Source organism: Dama dama, chromosome 28 (genome assembly GCF_033118175.1).
Source record: "Dama dama isolate Ldn47 chromosome 28, ASM3311817v1, whole genome shotgun sequence".
NCBI classification, from domain to species: Eukaryota; Metazoa; Chordata; class Mammalia; order Artiodactyla; family Cervidae; genus Dama; species Dama dama.
Window position 1 is genome coordinate 40,114,329 of NC_083708.1, and position 15,586 is coordinate 40,129,914.

Here is a 15,586-nt window from a genome sequence, read left to right on the forward strand (position 1 = left end):
TGGATCAGCATAAAGTTTATACAAAATTTGAAGCTAGTAATAATAATAATAATAATAATAAACTCCATTGTTGTAAAAAAAAAAAAAGTGGTTAATGAATGCAAGAATGAGTGAATAAATGAATGAACAAATCCTTTAGCTTATCACATAAGACCCTTAGTAATTTTGTCCCTGCCTTCCACTCCACCTCCAGACTCATCTCCTGGTGACTCAGGCCACAGTACAGAGAAGGGCGGATGCCGGGGATCAGTCAGGAGACTCCTGTGGTGTCCAGACGGCAAAAAAGCTGAGGTGGGGATGATGGCAGAGATGCAGCACAGAGGCCAGGCTGCAAAACTATTTAGTGAGGAAAACAGACAGGACGTGCTGAAAACTGGATTGGGGGATGAGGGAGAGCAACCACCCAGGATGACCTCTGGATTTCTGGATTACAAAAGTGGATGGACAGCAATCCCATTCTGAATTAATGGGAAGAAGGTCCAGCTGGGGGCAAGGCCATGAGTTAGATATCTTGGGGTACTTCTGAAGTATCCATAGTTGATGAGATTAGGTAAGGCAGTTAGGTGGACATACAGGTCTGGAAGTCAGAGAAAAAGTCAGGAGTTGGATTATACTAAACTGGCTACAGCAGTCTCTGCCTCTCTCCAGGCGCAGTGCAAGCCCCCAGGGCCTGGAGTACATACACCCGCCTCACTGCCTGGCCATCAGTCATCGCCTGCCTGGGAAGGAGTCACCTCAGTGCCTGTGCGTGTCTTGGGCCCTGATTTGCCCACTGGGTTTTATTGGTTAAGTAGTGCCTTTTACCTCTTAAACAAAAAAACTGAATATAGTTGACAAACAGTATTACATCAAATGTAGAACAGAGTGATTCAGTGTTTTTACAGATTATACTTCTAAAGTTATTACAAAATAACTGGCTGCAACCCCTGTACTGTATGATATATCCTGTTGCCTATCTATTTTATACATCATAGCTTGTGCCTCTTAATTCCATACTCCTATCTTGCCAGCCCCCCACCCCCAGACACTTCCCTCTGCCCACTGGTAACCACTAGTCAGTTCTCTATTTCTGTGAGTCTGTTTCTGTTTTGTTGTCTTCATGTGTTTATTTTTTAGATTCCACAAATAAGTGAAATCATTACAGTATTTGTTTCTCTCCGTCTAACTTATTTCACTTAGCGTAATATCCTCCAGGTCCACCCATGATGCTGTGAGTGGCAAAATTCTGTTCTTTTTTATTAATTAAATAGTATCTTTTATCTTCTGTATGAAACCAAAGCTCCTCAGGGATAAGAGGGAGGTTGTGAGCTGAGCAGGACTGTGCTAGCTCTTATACTTTCTGATTTAATTATCTCTCCTTTGGCCTTCTTTTCATTAAAGAGAATGACCTTTTTATACTCTACTCTATTCAAAGGGAAATTCAGTCTTTTGTTACCCTACAGAGAACACACTGGCCCTTCAGCCAGTGGTCCCTCTGCCCCACCCCACAGCAGCCAGCATGGGTCCTGTTACCTGGTAGACACTCAAAGAATACTTGGAGAAAGCAAGAACAAATGAGATCCTAATTGCCTGTTTTCTTAGTTCAAATACATGAAAGTGTTAGTCGCTCAGTCATGCCCAACTCTTTGGGACCCCATAGACTGTAGACATCCTGGCTCCTCTGTCCACAGGATTTTCCAGGCAAGGAAACTGGAGTGGTTTGCCATTCCCTTCTCCAGGGTACCTTCCCAACCTAGGTGCATCTGTCTCCGGAGATCCTCGCTTGCTTGGCCGTGACTCTGGGGCTGGAATCCTGATCATCTACCTGCTGGCTGTGTGCTGTGTGCAAGTCATTTAACCTCCTTAGGGCTCAGTTTCCTTGTCTGCGAAGTGGGGTAATAATCACACCTACACTACGAAGTTTAAATGTGTTAATATATGTAAAGGGCTTATAAAAGTGTATGGCACATTGCGGGTGCTAAATAAACATCTGTGAGATGCATGGACGGGCTATCCAGAAAGATGGCCCCTGGGGAATGGCTTAGGTGAGTGTCTAACACTTAGCAAAGAGGAAGTCTCAGCCCCAGTTCCCTCCTTCCTGGGACTGATGATGCCAGATCTTGGGCAGTATCCAGGGATCTGTTTTTTCTCTTGCCTTGGTGGGAGAATTAGTTAGCTCGCCCAGAAAAACAAGGGTAGCTCTTATGTATCACCACCTAAGAGGTGAGGTCCCCCTGTAGGACCCTCACGTTTGGGAGCAGGAAGAATGTCTGACATCCAGGACAAGAGGGGAGGTGTTCACAGCTACCAGGCATCTACCATGAAGGGCTCCAAGCACTTTACATGCATTTAACCCCACAAAAGTTCGTTTTTAATAGTGCTTCTATTCAAATGCACTTACAAGCATTTGTGCTGAGATTAGTCACTCAGTCATGTCTGAATCTTTGCAACCCCGTGGACTGTAGCCTGCCAGGCTCCTCTCTCCATGGGGATTTCCCAGACAAGAATACTGGAGCGGGTAGCCTTTCCCTTCTCCAGGGGATCTTCCCAACCAAGGAATCGAATCCAGGTCTCCCACACTGCAAGCAGATTCTTTACCAGCTGAGCTACCGGGGAAACCATTTAAACCCACAGTAATTAATACTCTAAAGGTGTGTCTGTCTCAATCAGTTTAGGCTGCCATAACAAAATGCCATAACCTGAGTGGCTTAAACAACAGGAAATATAATAGTTCTGGTGACGAAATGTTCAGGATCATGGTGGAATTCTGGTGAGAGCTCTTTCTGGCTTGCAGATGGCTGTTTCCTCTCTGGTCCTCGTCTAAACCTAATTATTTCCCAAAGACTCCATCTCCAAATACTAAGGTTTAGCACTTTGACCTACTAATTTGGGGGATACAATTTAGTCCATGATAACTTTAGTCCATATCCCATTTTCTCCTTCCAGATGAGAACACTGAGGCTTACAGAAGTTATACCTTGCCTAACTTCACAGAGCAGACATCTGAATTGAGGTCTGACTCCACCATCCTGCTCTTTCCACAGTATCTGGCTGAGTGCCCAATAGAGCTAGCAGTGGCAATACTTTGCCTCCAAAGGGCATGAGAGACCCACACAGCCCTAATGCAGCTGACACATGGATGAAAGAGAATCTGGAATTTGGAGCTTCTACTAAGGTAGCAAATCTCTGAATGTGAGGGCTTGCTGAGAAGGCTGGTTCTTATTAGAAATATATACATTTTTTATTTCTAAAGACCCTTTGCAATGATCCTGGCCTCTGGAGGTGAGTCCTGGGGTACAAGCAACTTTTCTGTGAGGGGAGCAGGGCTGGGGAAGAGGTGGAGGACAAGGTCCCAAGGGCTGCCTTTCCCCTTGCGTCAGGGAGGGTTCAGCTCAGTTCAGTTGCTCAGTCATGTCCAACTCTTTGCAACCCCATGGACTGCAGCACTCCAGGCTTCCCTGTCCATCACCAACTCCCAGAGCTTGCTTAAACTCATGCCCATCAAGTTGGTGATGCCATCCAACCATCTCATCCTCTGTCATCCCCTTCTCCTCCTGTCTTCAGTCTTTCCCAGCATCAGGGTCTTTTCCAATGAGTCAGTTCTTTGCATTAGGTGGCTAAAGTACTGGAGCTTCAGCTTCAGTATCAGTCCATCCAATGAATAGTCAGGACTGATATCCTTTAGGATTGACTGGTTTGATCTCCTTGCTGTCCAAGGGACTCTCAAGAGTCTTCTCCAACACCACAGTTCAAAAGCATCAATTCTTCAGTGCTCAGCTCTCTTGACAGTCCAACTCTCACATGCATACATGACCACTGGAAAAACCACAGCTTCGACTAGAGGGAGAGTGCAGTGCAGTAAAGGCAGCAGCCTGGCAGGAGCACTCAGCACTGAGGACTACCAGGGCAGCAGCTGCCTTGCCCTCAGGTAAGCTGTGAGTGGGACCTCTTCTACAGTCAGAGTCAAGCCTGGCCCTGGCCTGCCTTCCAATGCTACTACCGGGCCCTTCAGAGGGAGGCTGACACTCTGAAGTGTGTGTGTGTGCGCGCATGTGCACGTGTGTGCGTGCACATGCTCAGTCGTGTCTGACTCTGAGGCACCATGGACTCTAGCCTGCCGGGCTCCTTGACCAGCTCCCTTCTCCAGGGATCTGATCGCTACTCTGCACTGATGCAGAGGTACCAGGTGGGAACCAGCAGAGGTCAGCTGAGGGGACTTCGTAGAGCTCAGAGCATTCATCCCTGCAGCTGAGCTGCCAAGGGAAGGGTGGAGGTGTATGATCCTCTATCAAGATAACTTTACCCCTCATCCCCATAAAGCTCTTTGAGGGAGGTCAATCTTTCCGGAGACAGAAAAGACAAGGGATCCCTCTGCTTGCCCTAACGACTGCCCGCCACCATGGGCCAGGTAGAAGGCTTTCTTCACATGGGCTGAGATCTCATACACAGAGACTGAAGCATTCTCAGATGAGACCTCTCACCACCTGCATCGGGGCTGGCCTGGGAGAGGGAGTTCTAAAAAGCAAATGCAGATTCCCGGGTTCCACACCTCACTTGATCAGTCATAGCCTCTAAGGGTGGGGTTTAGAATCTGTGTCTTTCATGAGCTCCCTGTATGATTCTTATGCACAGTTTTTGAAGTGCCAGATTTGAGTTTCATTGGTCACTTTAGAGCAAAAGAAAGAAAGTAGGTTATGCGCAAGTACCAGTAACCTCAAGAGAGTATACTGGAGAGACCTCGCGTGGGAATCCCCCAGTGACAGAGGCAGAGTAGCTACCCTCCCAGAGGACTTGATGATGGAGGTACAGAGGGGACAGGCCCTAGCCCCCTGAGGACTCTAGCCAGGCCCCCTTGGTTAATTAACCCTTTTAGCTCTGGCCCAATATGCTCTCTGCCTCTTTTTTCTGCCTCCAAAGCATTACTTTCCTAGAATTCAAACTGAAATTACCCACTGTATTATATTTTTAGTTAATAGGTAGAAATGTAATTTCTAAGTTCATAAAATATATGTAAGACCAGGAACGTTCTCACTTCACATATGAATAATTGCAATAAAATGAAACATGAAGAGCTTTCTTTCTTGACTATCCACAGTGATGTGCTCCCAGTCCAGGTATCTGAGGGCACGTCCTCAGGCTCTCCCCAGGTAGTTACAGTCAGGTGAAATGATTTGGCCTGCCAACAGATAAGAACTCATCCAGTGGGTTTCAGGCTCCTGCCAGCTCCTCACTAGCCAGGGAGGCTAAAGGTGGTTCTCTGAGCACCGGGTCTCAACATTTAAGAGGCAGAAGAATCACCTGGGGTGGGCGGAGGACTGAAATGCATATTTCAACCCATCCTGCAGGTAAAGCAAGGTAAGACCCAGAAACTAGAAAAGGAATCCTGATGAGCCCCACAGCTGATTCTGAGGCAGCTGGATCCCTGACTTCTGGGTGGAGAAGAACTGATCCTCCAGATGCAGAAAGAAGACAGGGAGGTACTAGAGTCCAAGTCCTGCAAGGTTTGAAGTTGTTAGAGAAACTCAATTTTTGGAGCAGCTCAATGCAGATTTGCACAGATGGTATAATGTGCAGTCAGCAGCTTGGAAGAGAGTTCTAGACTAATGTGTAGGTTTTGAGTTATCACATGGAAGTGATATGTCACAAGGACAGACCTCAGTCAGAATTTAAGACTCTTGGGAATTCTCTGGTGGTCCAATAGTTAAGAACCCACCTTGCGATGCAAGGGGCAAGGGTTTGATCCTTGGTCGGGGAACTCAAAAGCCCATATGCTGCAGAGCAACTAAGCCCATGTGCCCCAACTATTGAGCCCACGCACCACAACTAGAGTCCACACGCTGCAATGAAAGATCCCACACGGTGCCATGAAGATTCCATGTGCCGCAACTAAGACCCAGCACAGCCAAATAAATATTTAAAAATATAAGAATTTAAGAATCCTTAAGATCAGCAACATGTGAGTAACCCTGCCACTTACTAACTCTGTGACTTTTAAAAGTCATTTCATCTCACTGAGCCTGTTTCCTAAGTAACAACCTAAATAAATAACAACCTAAAATAATAACCCACTCTCATGTGGCTGCTCACGTGAGGGAACAGATGTGAACATGCTTCTTAAACTGGGCAGCTCCAATGGTGATCATTTTGTAATGCATAGAAATAGAGAAGCACTATGCTGTAATCTGGAACTAACATAGTGTTGTAGTTCAATTATATTTCAAAAAACAAATATAGAAAAAAAAAACAAAAAAACTACACAGCTCTGTAACAAGGGAAGGCAAAGTCAGTTACAACCCCACACACCAAAAGCTATGCTCTGGGGCTCAGTCCCCTCAGCCTTCATGCTCTGTATGTACTTTGTTATGGGCACTTCTCATGAGCTTTTGTGTATACGCCTGATATTCCTCCACGATGTACTCTCTTCCTTGAAAGCAGATACCAACCTACACTTTCCTAAACCTTGTGATGGATGGAGTGTGTGTGTCCCCTTCAAATTCATATGTTGAAGCTCTAACCCCCAAAGTGACTGTATCTGGTGATAGGGCTGGTGAGGTATAAAAGTTAAATGAGGTGGTGAGGGTGGGGCCCTCATCCGATACGACTGGTGCTCTGATAAGACGAGGAGGAGATGCCAGAGCTCTCTCCCCGTCGTGTGAGGACACAGTGAGAAGGGGGCCATCTACAAGCCAGAAAAAGGATTCTCACCAGGTATCAACCCTTCTGGCACCTTGACTGGGACGTCCAGTCTATGGGCTGTGAGAAATAGACTTCTATTGTTTAAGCTACCCAATCTGTGGTATTTTGTTATGGCAGTCTGAGCAGACGAAGAAACCTCTTTTTAGATGAGCACGGCACTGACTATCTAGTGAGGTTACACAAAGGGCTAAAGTTCAAAGGTTACCCCCAAACATTACTTTCATCAGACATTAAAGCTTCTTTGACAACAACAAAATCTTTCAGAGTCTGGTAAGTAGTGGCAAAGTAGATATCTCTGGATGGCAGTTAATTTCCTTGCACATTGGCAGACAGAGGTGCCCATGGGAAATGACAGGGCCTAAAAAGTGGAAAGCGGGGGTGCTACAGACTGAACTGTGCCCCTCCCAAATTCATATGTTGAAGCCCCCACCTCTAATGCAGCTTTTAGGAGATAATTAGGGTTAGATGAAATCGTAAGGGTGGAGTCCTTTTCTGATAGAATTGGTGGCTTTAGAAGAGGAAGAGAAAGGAAAAATGCAGCCATCGATGAGCCAGGAAGAGAGGCCTCACGGGAACCACGCCAGCACCCTGATCTCAGACTTCCAGTCCCCTGAAGTAAGAAGATAAGTTTCTGTTGTTTGAGTCACAGTCTGTGTTATTTTGTTATGGCATCCTGAGCAGATTAAGGCAGGTTTGGGTGCTTAGCAGTAGGGTGCTGCTGTAACAATTACCTAAAAATATGGAGGCAGCTTTGGAATTGAGTAATGGGTGGAGGCTGGAGGAGTTCTGAGGGGCATGCTAGAAATATGGATGTTAAAGGTTGTAAAATAAAATTTATATTTTATGGCAAGATAGGAAAAATTTAAACATAACAACTCTTCTTTGGCCTCTCTCTCCTCACTGTGCTTTGGGTATCTGCCAAACCTCTCCCTCAGTAGGAATATCTGCTCAACCATAAAGAGCAACATTCTCCTAGCATCAAGACAAGTCCCTCCTTAAAAGACAATAGTCCTTCTTGACCTTGTAAGGCGTCACATGACATGCCAGGATGATGCTTAGATCTGGAAAATGTAAACTATCAATAATATATCATTGATGTAGAGCCCTCTGTCTCAAAAAATCTTATACAACTGTGACTTGATTTCCAACCAGTGGAAAAGTTCTCAAGAGCTTTCTGAGATGTTCTTCCTGGGTTACAATCCTCAAATTTGGCTTGAATAAAATTTTCCAATTCTTTCTTAGATTCACTGATTAATTTTTCATTGACAACGTGATTCTGGCAAAGGGTGAAAGACAAGAGAAAGCTTCCATCTTCTTAGAGAACACAGAAATAGTCATGAGTACAACGCTGTTAGAGAAATGGACATAAAAGCCACTCTGGCAAAGTCTGAGATGCAGAGGAGGAACATATCATTGGAACTGCAGGGAAGGAGATCCTTGTTCTATGTGGCAAAGAACTTGGCTGAATTATGTTCTAGTGTTTTGTAGAAAGTCTAACTTGCAAGCAATGATATTGGATGTTTAGCTAAGATTTCCAAGCAGAGTGTTTAAGGAGAGGCTTGGCACTTCCTGACTGCTTATATTAGCATGTAAGAAGTGAGGGATGGGATTCCCTGATACCTCAGTTGGTAAAGAATCTACCTGCAATGCAGGATACCCCAGTTTGATCCCTGGATTGGGAAGATCCCCTGGAGAAGGGATAGCTATCCACTCCAGTATTCTTGGGTTTCCCTTGTGACTCAGTTGGTAAAGAATCCGCCTGCAATGCCGGAGACCTGAGTTCAATCCCTGGGTTGGGAAGATCCCCTGGAGAAGGGAAAGGCTACCCACTCCAGTATTCTGGCCTAGAGAATTCCATGGACTATACAGTCCATGGGGTTGCAGACTCAGACACAACTGAGCAACTTAAATTTTCACTTTCACTTCAGAGAGGGATGAATTGAAGAAGGAACCTTCAAGCAACAGGAGCGAGAACTTGAAGACTTGGAAACTTCTCAGCCTGTCCATATTGCAAGAAATAAGAAAGCGTGTACAAGAGGGAATACCACATGTGTGGTGGTCTTATTATCACTCAGTACAGAGTTTGAGAGATTATGTGAGCAGAAGCACTACCAGTCTGAACTGAAGGGGGCAGAGACAGGACCGAGTGAAAGAAGCTGTCAGACTCCTTGGAATTGACAGGACAGACTGTGGAACTACTTAGTTGGGAATATGCACTATTCTGCAAGTAGAGGAGAGAATGTCCCCAGCAGTGATTCAGAGATCACCAGGGCCACTGCCTCCATTTCAGCAGGTCACACTGCTCTTCATCCCAAAGCCTTAAGGGCAAGACTGCCCTGCAGAGCCCTGGTGGCCTAACCGACAGAGCTGTTGGAGGCAGGGCCACTGCCCCCGTGGGTCTGGAGGGAACAGCATGTGACCAAAGAGGATTATTCTCAAGCCTTAAGATCTTATGGAATTCACGTCACTAGGCTTGGGACTCGGAGAAGGCAGTGGCAACCCACGCCAGTACTCTTGCCTGGAAAATCCCATGGACGGAGGAGCCCGGTAGGCTGCAGTCCATGGGGTCGCGAAGAGTCGGACATGACTGAGCGACTTCACTTTCACTTTTCACTTTCATGCATTGGAGAAGGAAATGGCAACCCACTCCAGTGTTCTTGCCTGGAGAATCCCAGGGATGGGGTCGCACAGAGTCGGACATGACTGAAGTGACTTAGCAGCAGTAGCAGCAGTAGGCCTGGGACTTGGTGGGGACACATCACACTTCCCTTTTTTCCCATTTCTCTCTTTTGGAATAGGACCATCTATACTGTGCTGGTCCTGCCATCCTGTTTTGTATATAACTTGTCTGGTTTCTCAGGTTCAAGCAGGAGAGGAATTGTTCCTTAGGATGTCTCATATCTCACAACTCATGATAGCTGATTTAGATGATATTTCAATGAGATCTGGGACTTTAGACTTCAGAGTTGATGCTGAAATTAATTAACAACTTTTGGGGCTGTTGAGATGGAATGAAAGCATTCTGCACATAGGAAAATCAGGAATCTGGGGTAGGGGGGATCAGAGGTAGGATATTATCAACTGCATTGTGTCCCCTCCCCCAAATTTATATGTTGAAGCCTTAAACCTTAATGTGATTATTTCCAGAGACAGGACTTTTAGGAGGTCAAGTTAAATGAGATCATAAGGGTGGAGTCTGTATCGGATAGGACTGATGGTCTTACAAGAAGAGAAAGGTCATTCTCTCATGTGTACCCCCACACACAGAGAAAAAGCCACAGGAGAATGAAGCTACCTGCCAGTCAAGAAGAGGGCTCTCACCAGAACAGAATCAGCTGGCACTCTGATCTTAGAATCCTAGCTTCCAGAGCTGTGAGAAATATGCTTGTGTTGTTTAAGCCACCCAGCCTGCAGTGGTTTGTTATGGCAGCTCCAACTGTCTAATACAGGGGAAAAGACGGGACCTGGAGACTGTAACTGTGGATAATGTAAAAAGCTGAAAAAAAATAAAAAGACAAATAAACTTCAATTATGTGGACTAATCCAGGAAATATCTGGAATTTTAAACTCTGTGTTAAGTTGGCCAATTTTGATAATTTGATTGGCAAGCTTTTTTTAAATAAAAGTTGTGATATAATTCACATACCATAAAATTCACTCTTTTAAATTGTACAGTTCAGTGGGTTTTAGTAATAATTCTGGCAGCTCAGATGGTAAAGAATCTGCCTGCAATGCAGGAGGCCTGGGTTCGATCCTTGGGTAGGGAAGATCCCCTGGAGAAGGAAATGGCAACCTACTCCAGCATTCTAACCTGGGAAAACCCATGTACAGAGGAGCCTAACTGGCTATAGTCCATGTGGACACAAGAGTTGGACTCGACTTATGATTTCAGGAGGATGTATTACTATTTTTTTTTTCCTTTTTTAAAAAGCTGGATTACTTTTGAGGCAGTTCTGAACAGAAGACAAATGAATCTCCTGTCACAACTGAGAAGGCTCATTAAAGTGAGCAGGTTGTGCTGCTAAAACCCTCACAGAACCCCACCTAAGGCCGTGTTTCTTACCCAGTGTGGCGAGGAGAAGGCCGACGATGTGCGAGTGGGCGGCGATGGCCGGGCCCACGCCAGGGTGGATGGCCAGGTTGGCGAGCACACGGGTCAGTTTGATGAGCACGTCCTCGGCCTGGGCCGGCCTCGGTGCCTTGGGACGCTCATCTCCTTCCCCCCAGCGCTTCCCAGAATGCAGATCCAGTTTGTAGAACGTGTGGAATAAAGACAGCAGAGTTGGGATGCTCCCTTTCTCCTTGGAAAACTGCTCGCGAGCCTGGTTGTTTTTCGCTGTCAGGTTGCCGAGAATAAAAACAATGCGAACAACTAAATCCTGCAATAAATTAAAGACAAAGAGTTATGAGAGCAAAGGGGCTGGGACAAGTTGTTGGGAAGAGGACAGTATTTAATTAATTCATGATTTAATTAATAATAAGATGGAACACGTCTGGTTTCTGCTGACTTGTACAGTATTTGATTCCCAGGATTGGTGCAAAGTGATAGAGGAGATTAAAAGCATTTGGCAGCAATGAAAGAATACAAACTGATTGATGCTGTTAGCAAGGTCTATTAACTTCAGATCTTTCATCTGAAATTCAGGCTGGCTTTTTTTTTTTTTTCTTCAGAAAACAATTAGTTGAGTGAGATGACATTACTAACACTGTGTTATATAAATCTAAGTCTTGACACAAACAGGTTTCTTGAGCACCCAAATCTTTTCCTAAAAGTTCACCTCCTGCTCAAGTACTGTGTTTCTAAAAACGGGGTGTCTGTTCCATAGGGGCAGTCAGTTTGTGTTACATCAGACTTTCTCAGCCAGGGCACTGCTAACTTTGGGGGTTGGATAATTCTTTGTTATGGGGGGCTGTTCATGTTTAGTGGCACCCCTAACCTCTCCTACTACATACCAGAAGCACTTCCTCACATACCACAACCAAAAATGTTTCAATGTCCCGTGGGGGCAAAATTGCCCACAGATGAAAACCACTATTACAGAGTATTTACCACTTTAAAGCAGTATTTGTTTTTCTTGAGCAGGGTAGTGGTTACTTTGCAGGAAGGGGGACCCCTTCCAGGGCCCGAAACTGGGCTCTTGTCTAACACTCAGAAATGAATTGTCCGAGGGGACACATGTGCTGACAAAGCAAGAGGTTTTATTGGAAAAGGGCACCCGGGCGGAGAGCAGGAAGGTAAGGGAACCCAGGAGAACTGCTCTGTCAAATGGCTTGCAGTCTTGGGTTTTATGGTGATGGGATTAGTTTCCGGGTTGTCCTTAGCCAGTCATTCTGACTCAGAGTCCTTCCTGGTGGTGCACGCCTTGTTCAGCCAAGATGGATGCCCGAGAGAAGGATTCTGGGAGGTGGTCGGACAGGTGTGTCTCCTTTTGACCTTTCCCAAACTCTTCTGGTTGGTGGAGGCTTATTAGTTCCCTGTTCCTTACCAGGACCTCCTGTTGTAAAACAACTCATGCAAACAGTTACTATGGTGCCTGGCCAGGGTGGGCGGTTTCAATCAGTGTGCTTCCTTCAACAGTTACGTGGCTGATGCTTTTATAACTACTTGCTAAATGGTACATATATGTTTTGTGCACTTTTCTGTATATAAGCCATTGTTGCTGTTTAGTCGCTAAGTTGCATAGGACTCTTTGCAACCCAATGAACCGTGCAAGGCTCCTCTGTCCGTGGGATTTCACAGGCAAGAAGACTGGAGTGGGCTGTCATTTCCTTCTCCGGTATATAAGCTATATTTAATAACAGATAAACGTTTCTTTAAAATCTCAGCTGAACAGATCACCAGCCCAGGTGGGATGCATGAGACAGGTGCTCGGGCCTGGTGCACTGGGAAGTCCCAGAGGAATCGGGTGGAGAGGGAGGTGGGAGGGGGGATCGGGATGGGGAATACGTGTAACTCCATGGCTGATTCATGTCAATGTATGACAAAACCCACTGCAATGTTGTGAAGTAATTAGCCTCCAACTAATAAAAATAACTGAAAAAAATAAAAAAATAAAATAAAATCTCAGCTGAGAACAGTTTATGACCGAACAAGAAACAGAAGCAACTGTGCTCTTAATTTGACAACAGTGGGCAGACAGACCAGTCCTGTTGTTAAAGAAACACTTGCTGAGGGGCTACAACTAGCCAGGTCGCTGACACTCATCATGCAAGTGCTGTTTACAGACAAGACAGGGGCTTGGAGAAGCTGCCCCTGTCACAGCCAGTGAGGGTGGAGTTAGAATTTGAACCCTGATTCCCCAGACCTGGAGTCTGGTACACTAGCGCCTCCGAAGTAGCTCCTTATTTACCTCCTCCTCTGCCTTGCCTGTTTTCTGAGCAGTAAAGGAATTCTCTCCTTTCAAATGCAAATATAAGGAGGAATTCCACAAACCCTACCTTATCAGATCTGTAGTTAGCAGCAGCCTTAAGGAACTGGGACAGAGGGCAAAGGGCTGGGCTGGTTTTTCTCCAGGTGGGACCTGGGGGATGGGAGCAGCCCCAGCACTGTGTGTGGCCTAAAGAGTGGAGGATCCAGGACAAAGGGCAAGATGCTGGGGCTTGCCTGGGTCTGCTCTGCCAATACCAACTTGTTCCTGCTTGTTCTTGAAAATGTTTTCCCTGGCCCTGGTGGAGAAGCAGCCAGGCTGCTGCCTGTGCAGCTGTGAACCATTTGCCAAACATTAAGAAAGGACAGAGTCTAACACGATGGGCACTGGCCCAGGAGAGCGTTCACACCCAGAAAAACCTCAGCTGGGCAGTGTGCAACCCATCATGCAGGTGGTCCAGGCAGGCGACTCTCTCCTGCCCCCACCACGCTGGGGTCTGGGGGAATACACACATACACAAACAAGGATGAGGCAAGGGGCTCTGAAGAGTTTGCCATCTACTTGAGAAGACAAGGCTAATAATGAGTGGAGAAACTGCAAAGACTGAAAGGGCTAAGGAAGAAACTAGACACCCAAGGGGATTATGGTTCCCAGCTAGAGAGCCAGGCAGCCTGGGTCATGCTTCACTTGGCCTTTCTGTGTCTCGATTAACTCGTCTGTAAAATGGGGAAAACACTGTGATGCAAAATTAAATGAGACAAAACAGATAAAGCACAGACTGCAGTGAGTAATGATTCGGGCACTGTTCTGAATCCTTTACTATCAGTAAAATATTCGTAGCATTAACCTACGTGGGCAAGACCAGTGGTCTAAGAGGAGTCTAGATAAGAGGAGGCTCAGCGAACAGGGGGTGGCGGGGGGAGAGGTTAGCAAAGTTAACGACCATGATGTTGAGTTCAACCTTGAGAAATGAATAAAAGCAGATATGTGGTGTGGAGGATAGGTGAGCTGACACCGGCAGGAGGAGCATGTCTTGAGAAAGAATACCTGGGGCGGTCCCTTTCCGGGTCTGGGGTCACCTTGTCTGTCTCTGATCACCAGACAGCTCCCTGAAGAAGCTGAAGCAGGTAGGTCTTAAATCTAAAGCGAGCTCACAAAGTTGTGCTATAAAACTCCAGTTTCCCTTCACGTGAAGCCAGTGGTGACTTCATGTCATTCCCCGTGGGGCAGGCCTCTCCCTGGGCTCTGGAAAGAGAGTACTCCCCCCTCCCTGGTCACACCCAACAGCAAAGCAGACCATTTTCCAACCTAGACAGAGGCTGTTTCTGAGAACTAGGCTCCTTGAAGGAAAATTCCACTGTGTTTTCTAAACTGAGGAGCATGAGTTTTTCCCATAAACTCTGATACACAATTTCTGATTAAAGACACTCTGCACTAGCCCTACCTCTGAAAATTGTAATAATTACTATTATTACTAACAGTCTCTGTTAATGATGCACCAATCACTGTTGGAAGCACCAAGGTACACAAATTAACTCATTCTCTGAAGCGACCATTTGCAGTTCCTTAATTTGAACAAAATGTTCCCAGTCTCCACAATCCAGATAGCCACCTCCCTCATGCCTTAGGCAGTAGTTATGGCCAACATTTCTAGACTTCCCGGTGTTCCCTGGACTTGCTCTTATTTCCACAAAAGCACATTAAGCAAGACAGGAAAGACATGATCGGTGTTTTTAAATGACTTCTTAAAGCACACAATAAATAGCTGCATTCTGTTGGCTAAATCATCAAGAGAATTAATTAATTTACCTCCTAAGATTTGTCTTCTGAGGATGCTAGACCTCTCCCTCTCTTGCTAGCTCTGCCACTTCACCTCTACCTCCGATGTTTGTTTTTCTGGTTGGTCTAGCTCAGAAGACTTCTCTGGCCCTGTACCACCTCCAACTGTCACCGCTGATTTGCTGACCAGATCTCTGGCTGCAGGTAAAAGGAGGTTTCCCTCTAGGTCCTCATTCTTCAAAATTCAAATGACCTCTACCCACCATCACATTTGGTCCCACCTGGGAAGACTGGGTGCTGCTTTTCCTGCTTGAAAACCTCCCTCAGGCCCCTGCTACTTTTAAAATTCTTTGATTCAAATATCTCTGTGGGTCCTAATATGGCACAGGTTATTAAGCCTGACATGGGGATAAGAAACTCTCGGCTTTAGGGCAGGAAGAGTTAATGCTGCCGCAGTGCCTCTCTCCCTGCCTTCAGATGGAAAAAGGAGGGGGTGGTTCCTGGCAGCAGTGGTGCCAACTGAAGGATGGCATGCAGAATCAACAAATGGGCTGGCAGATTGCACTGTGTGCACCACCAAACTTCCAGCAACTGCTACGCTTGCTGCTTCTGTCCCCTTTCTCAGGGTTGTCTAAAGCATCGTCTTCTTTTTCTCCCCCCAACCCTTCTCAAATATGTTCTCCACGAATCTCGAGAAAGAATGGAATAGGCCAGAAGAGGAGCAGGCTCACAGGCGGCTGGCAGAGGTGGTGTTTCCTGACCCC

At 46.1% G+C, this 15,586-nt stretch overlaps 1 protein-coding gene across 1 annotated transcript in view; it reads right to left on the minus strand.

Annotated features, from left to right (window-relative positions):
• ARMC2 (armadillo repeat containing 2) overlaps positions 1-15,586 on the minus strand; it is a 126,951-nt gene that overhangs the window by 20,363 nt on the left and 91,002 nt on the right. Inside the window, exon 13 of the mRNA XM_061131793.1 lies at positions 10,739-11,054. Coding sequence (XP_060987776.1) covers positions 10,739-11,054 — 316 coding nt within the window. The remainder of the gene's footprint in view (positions 1-10,738; positions 11,055-15,586) is intronic.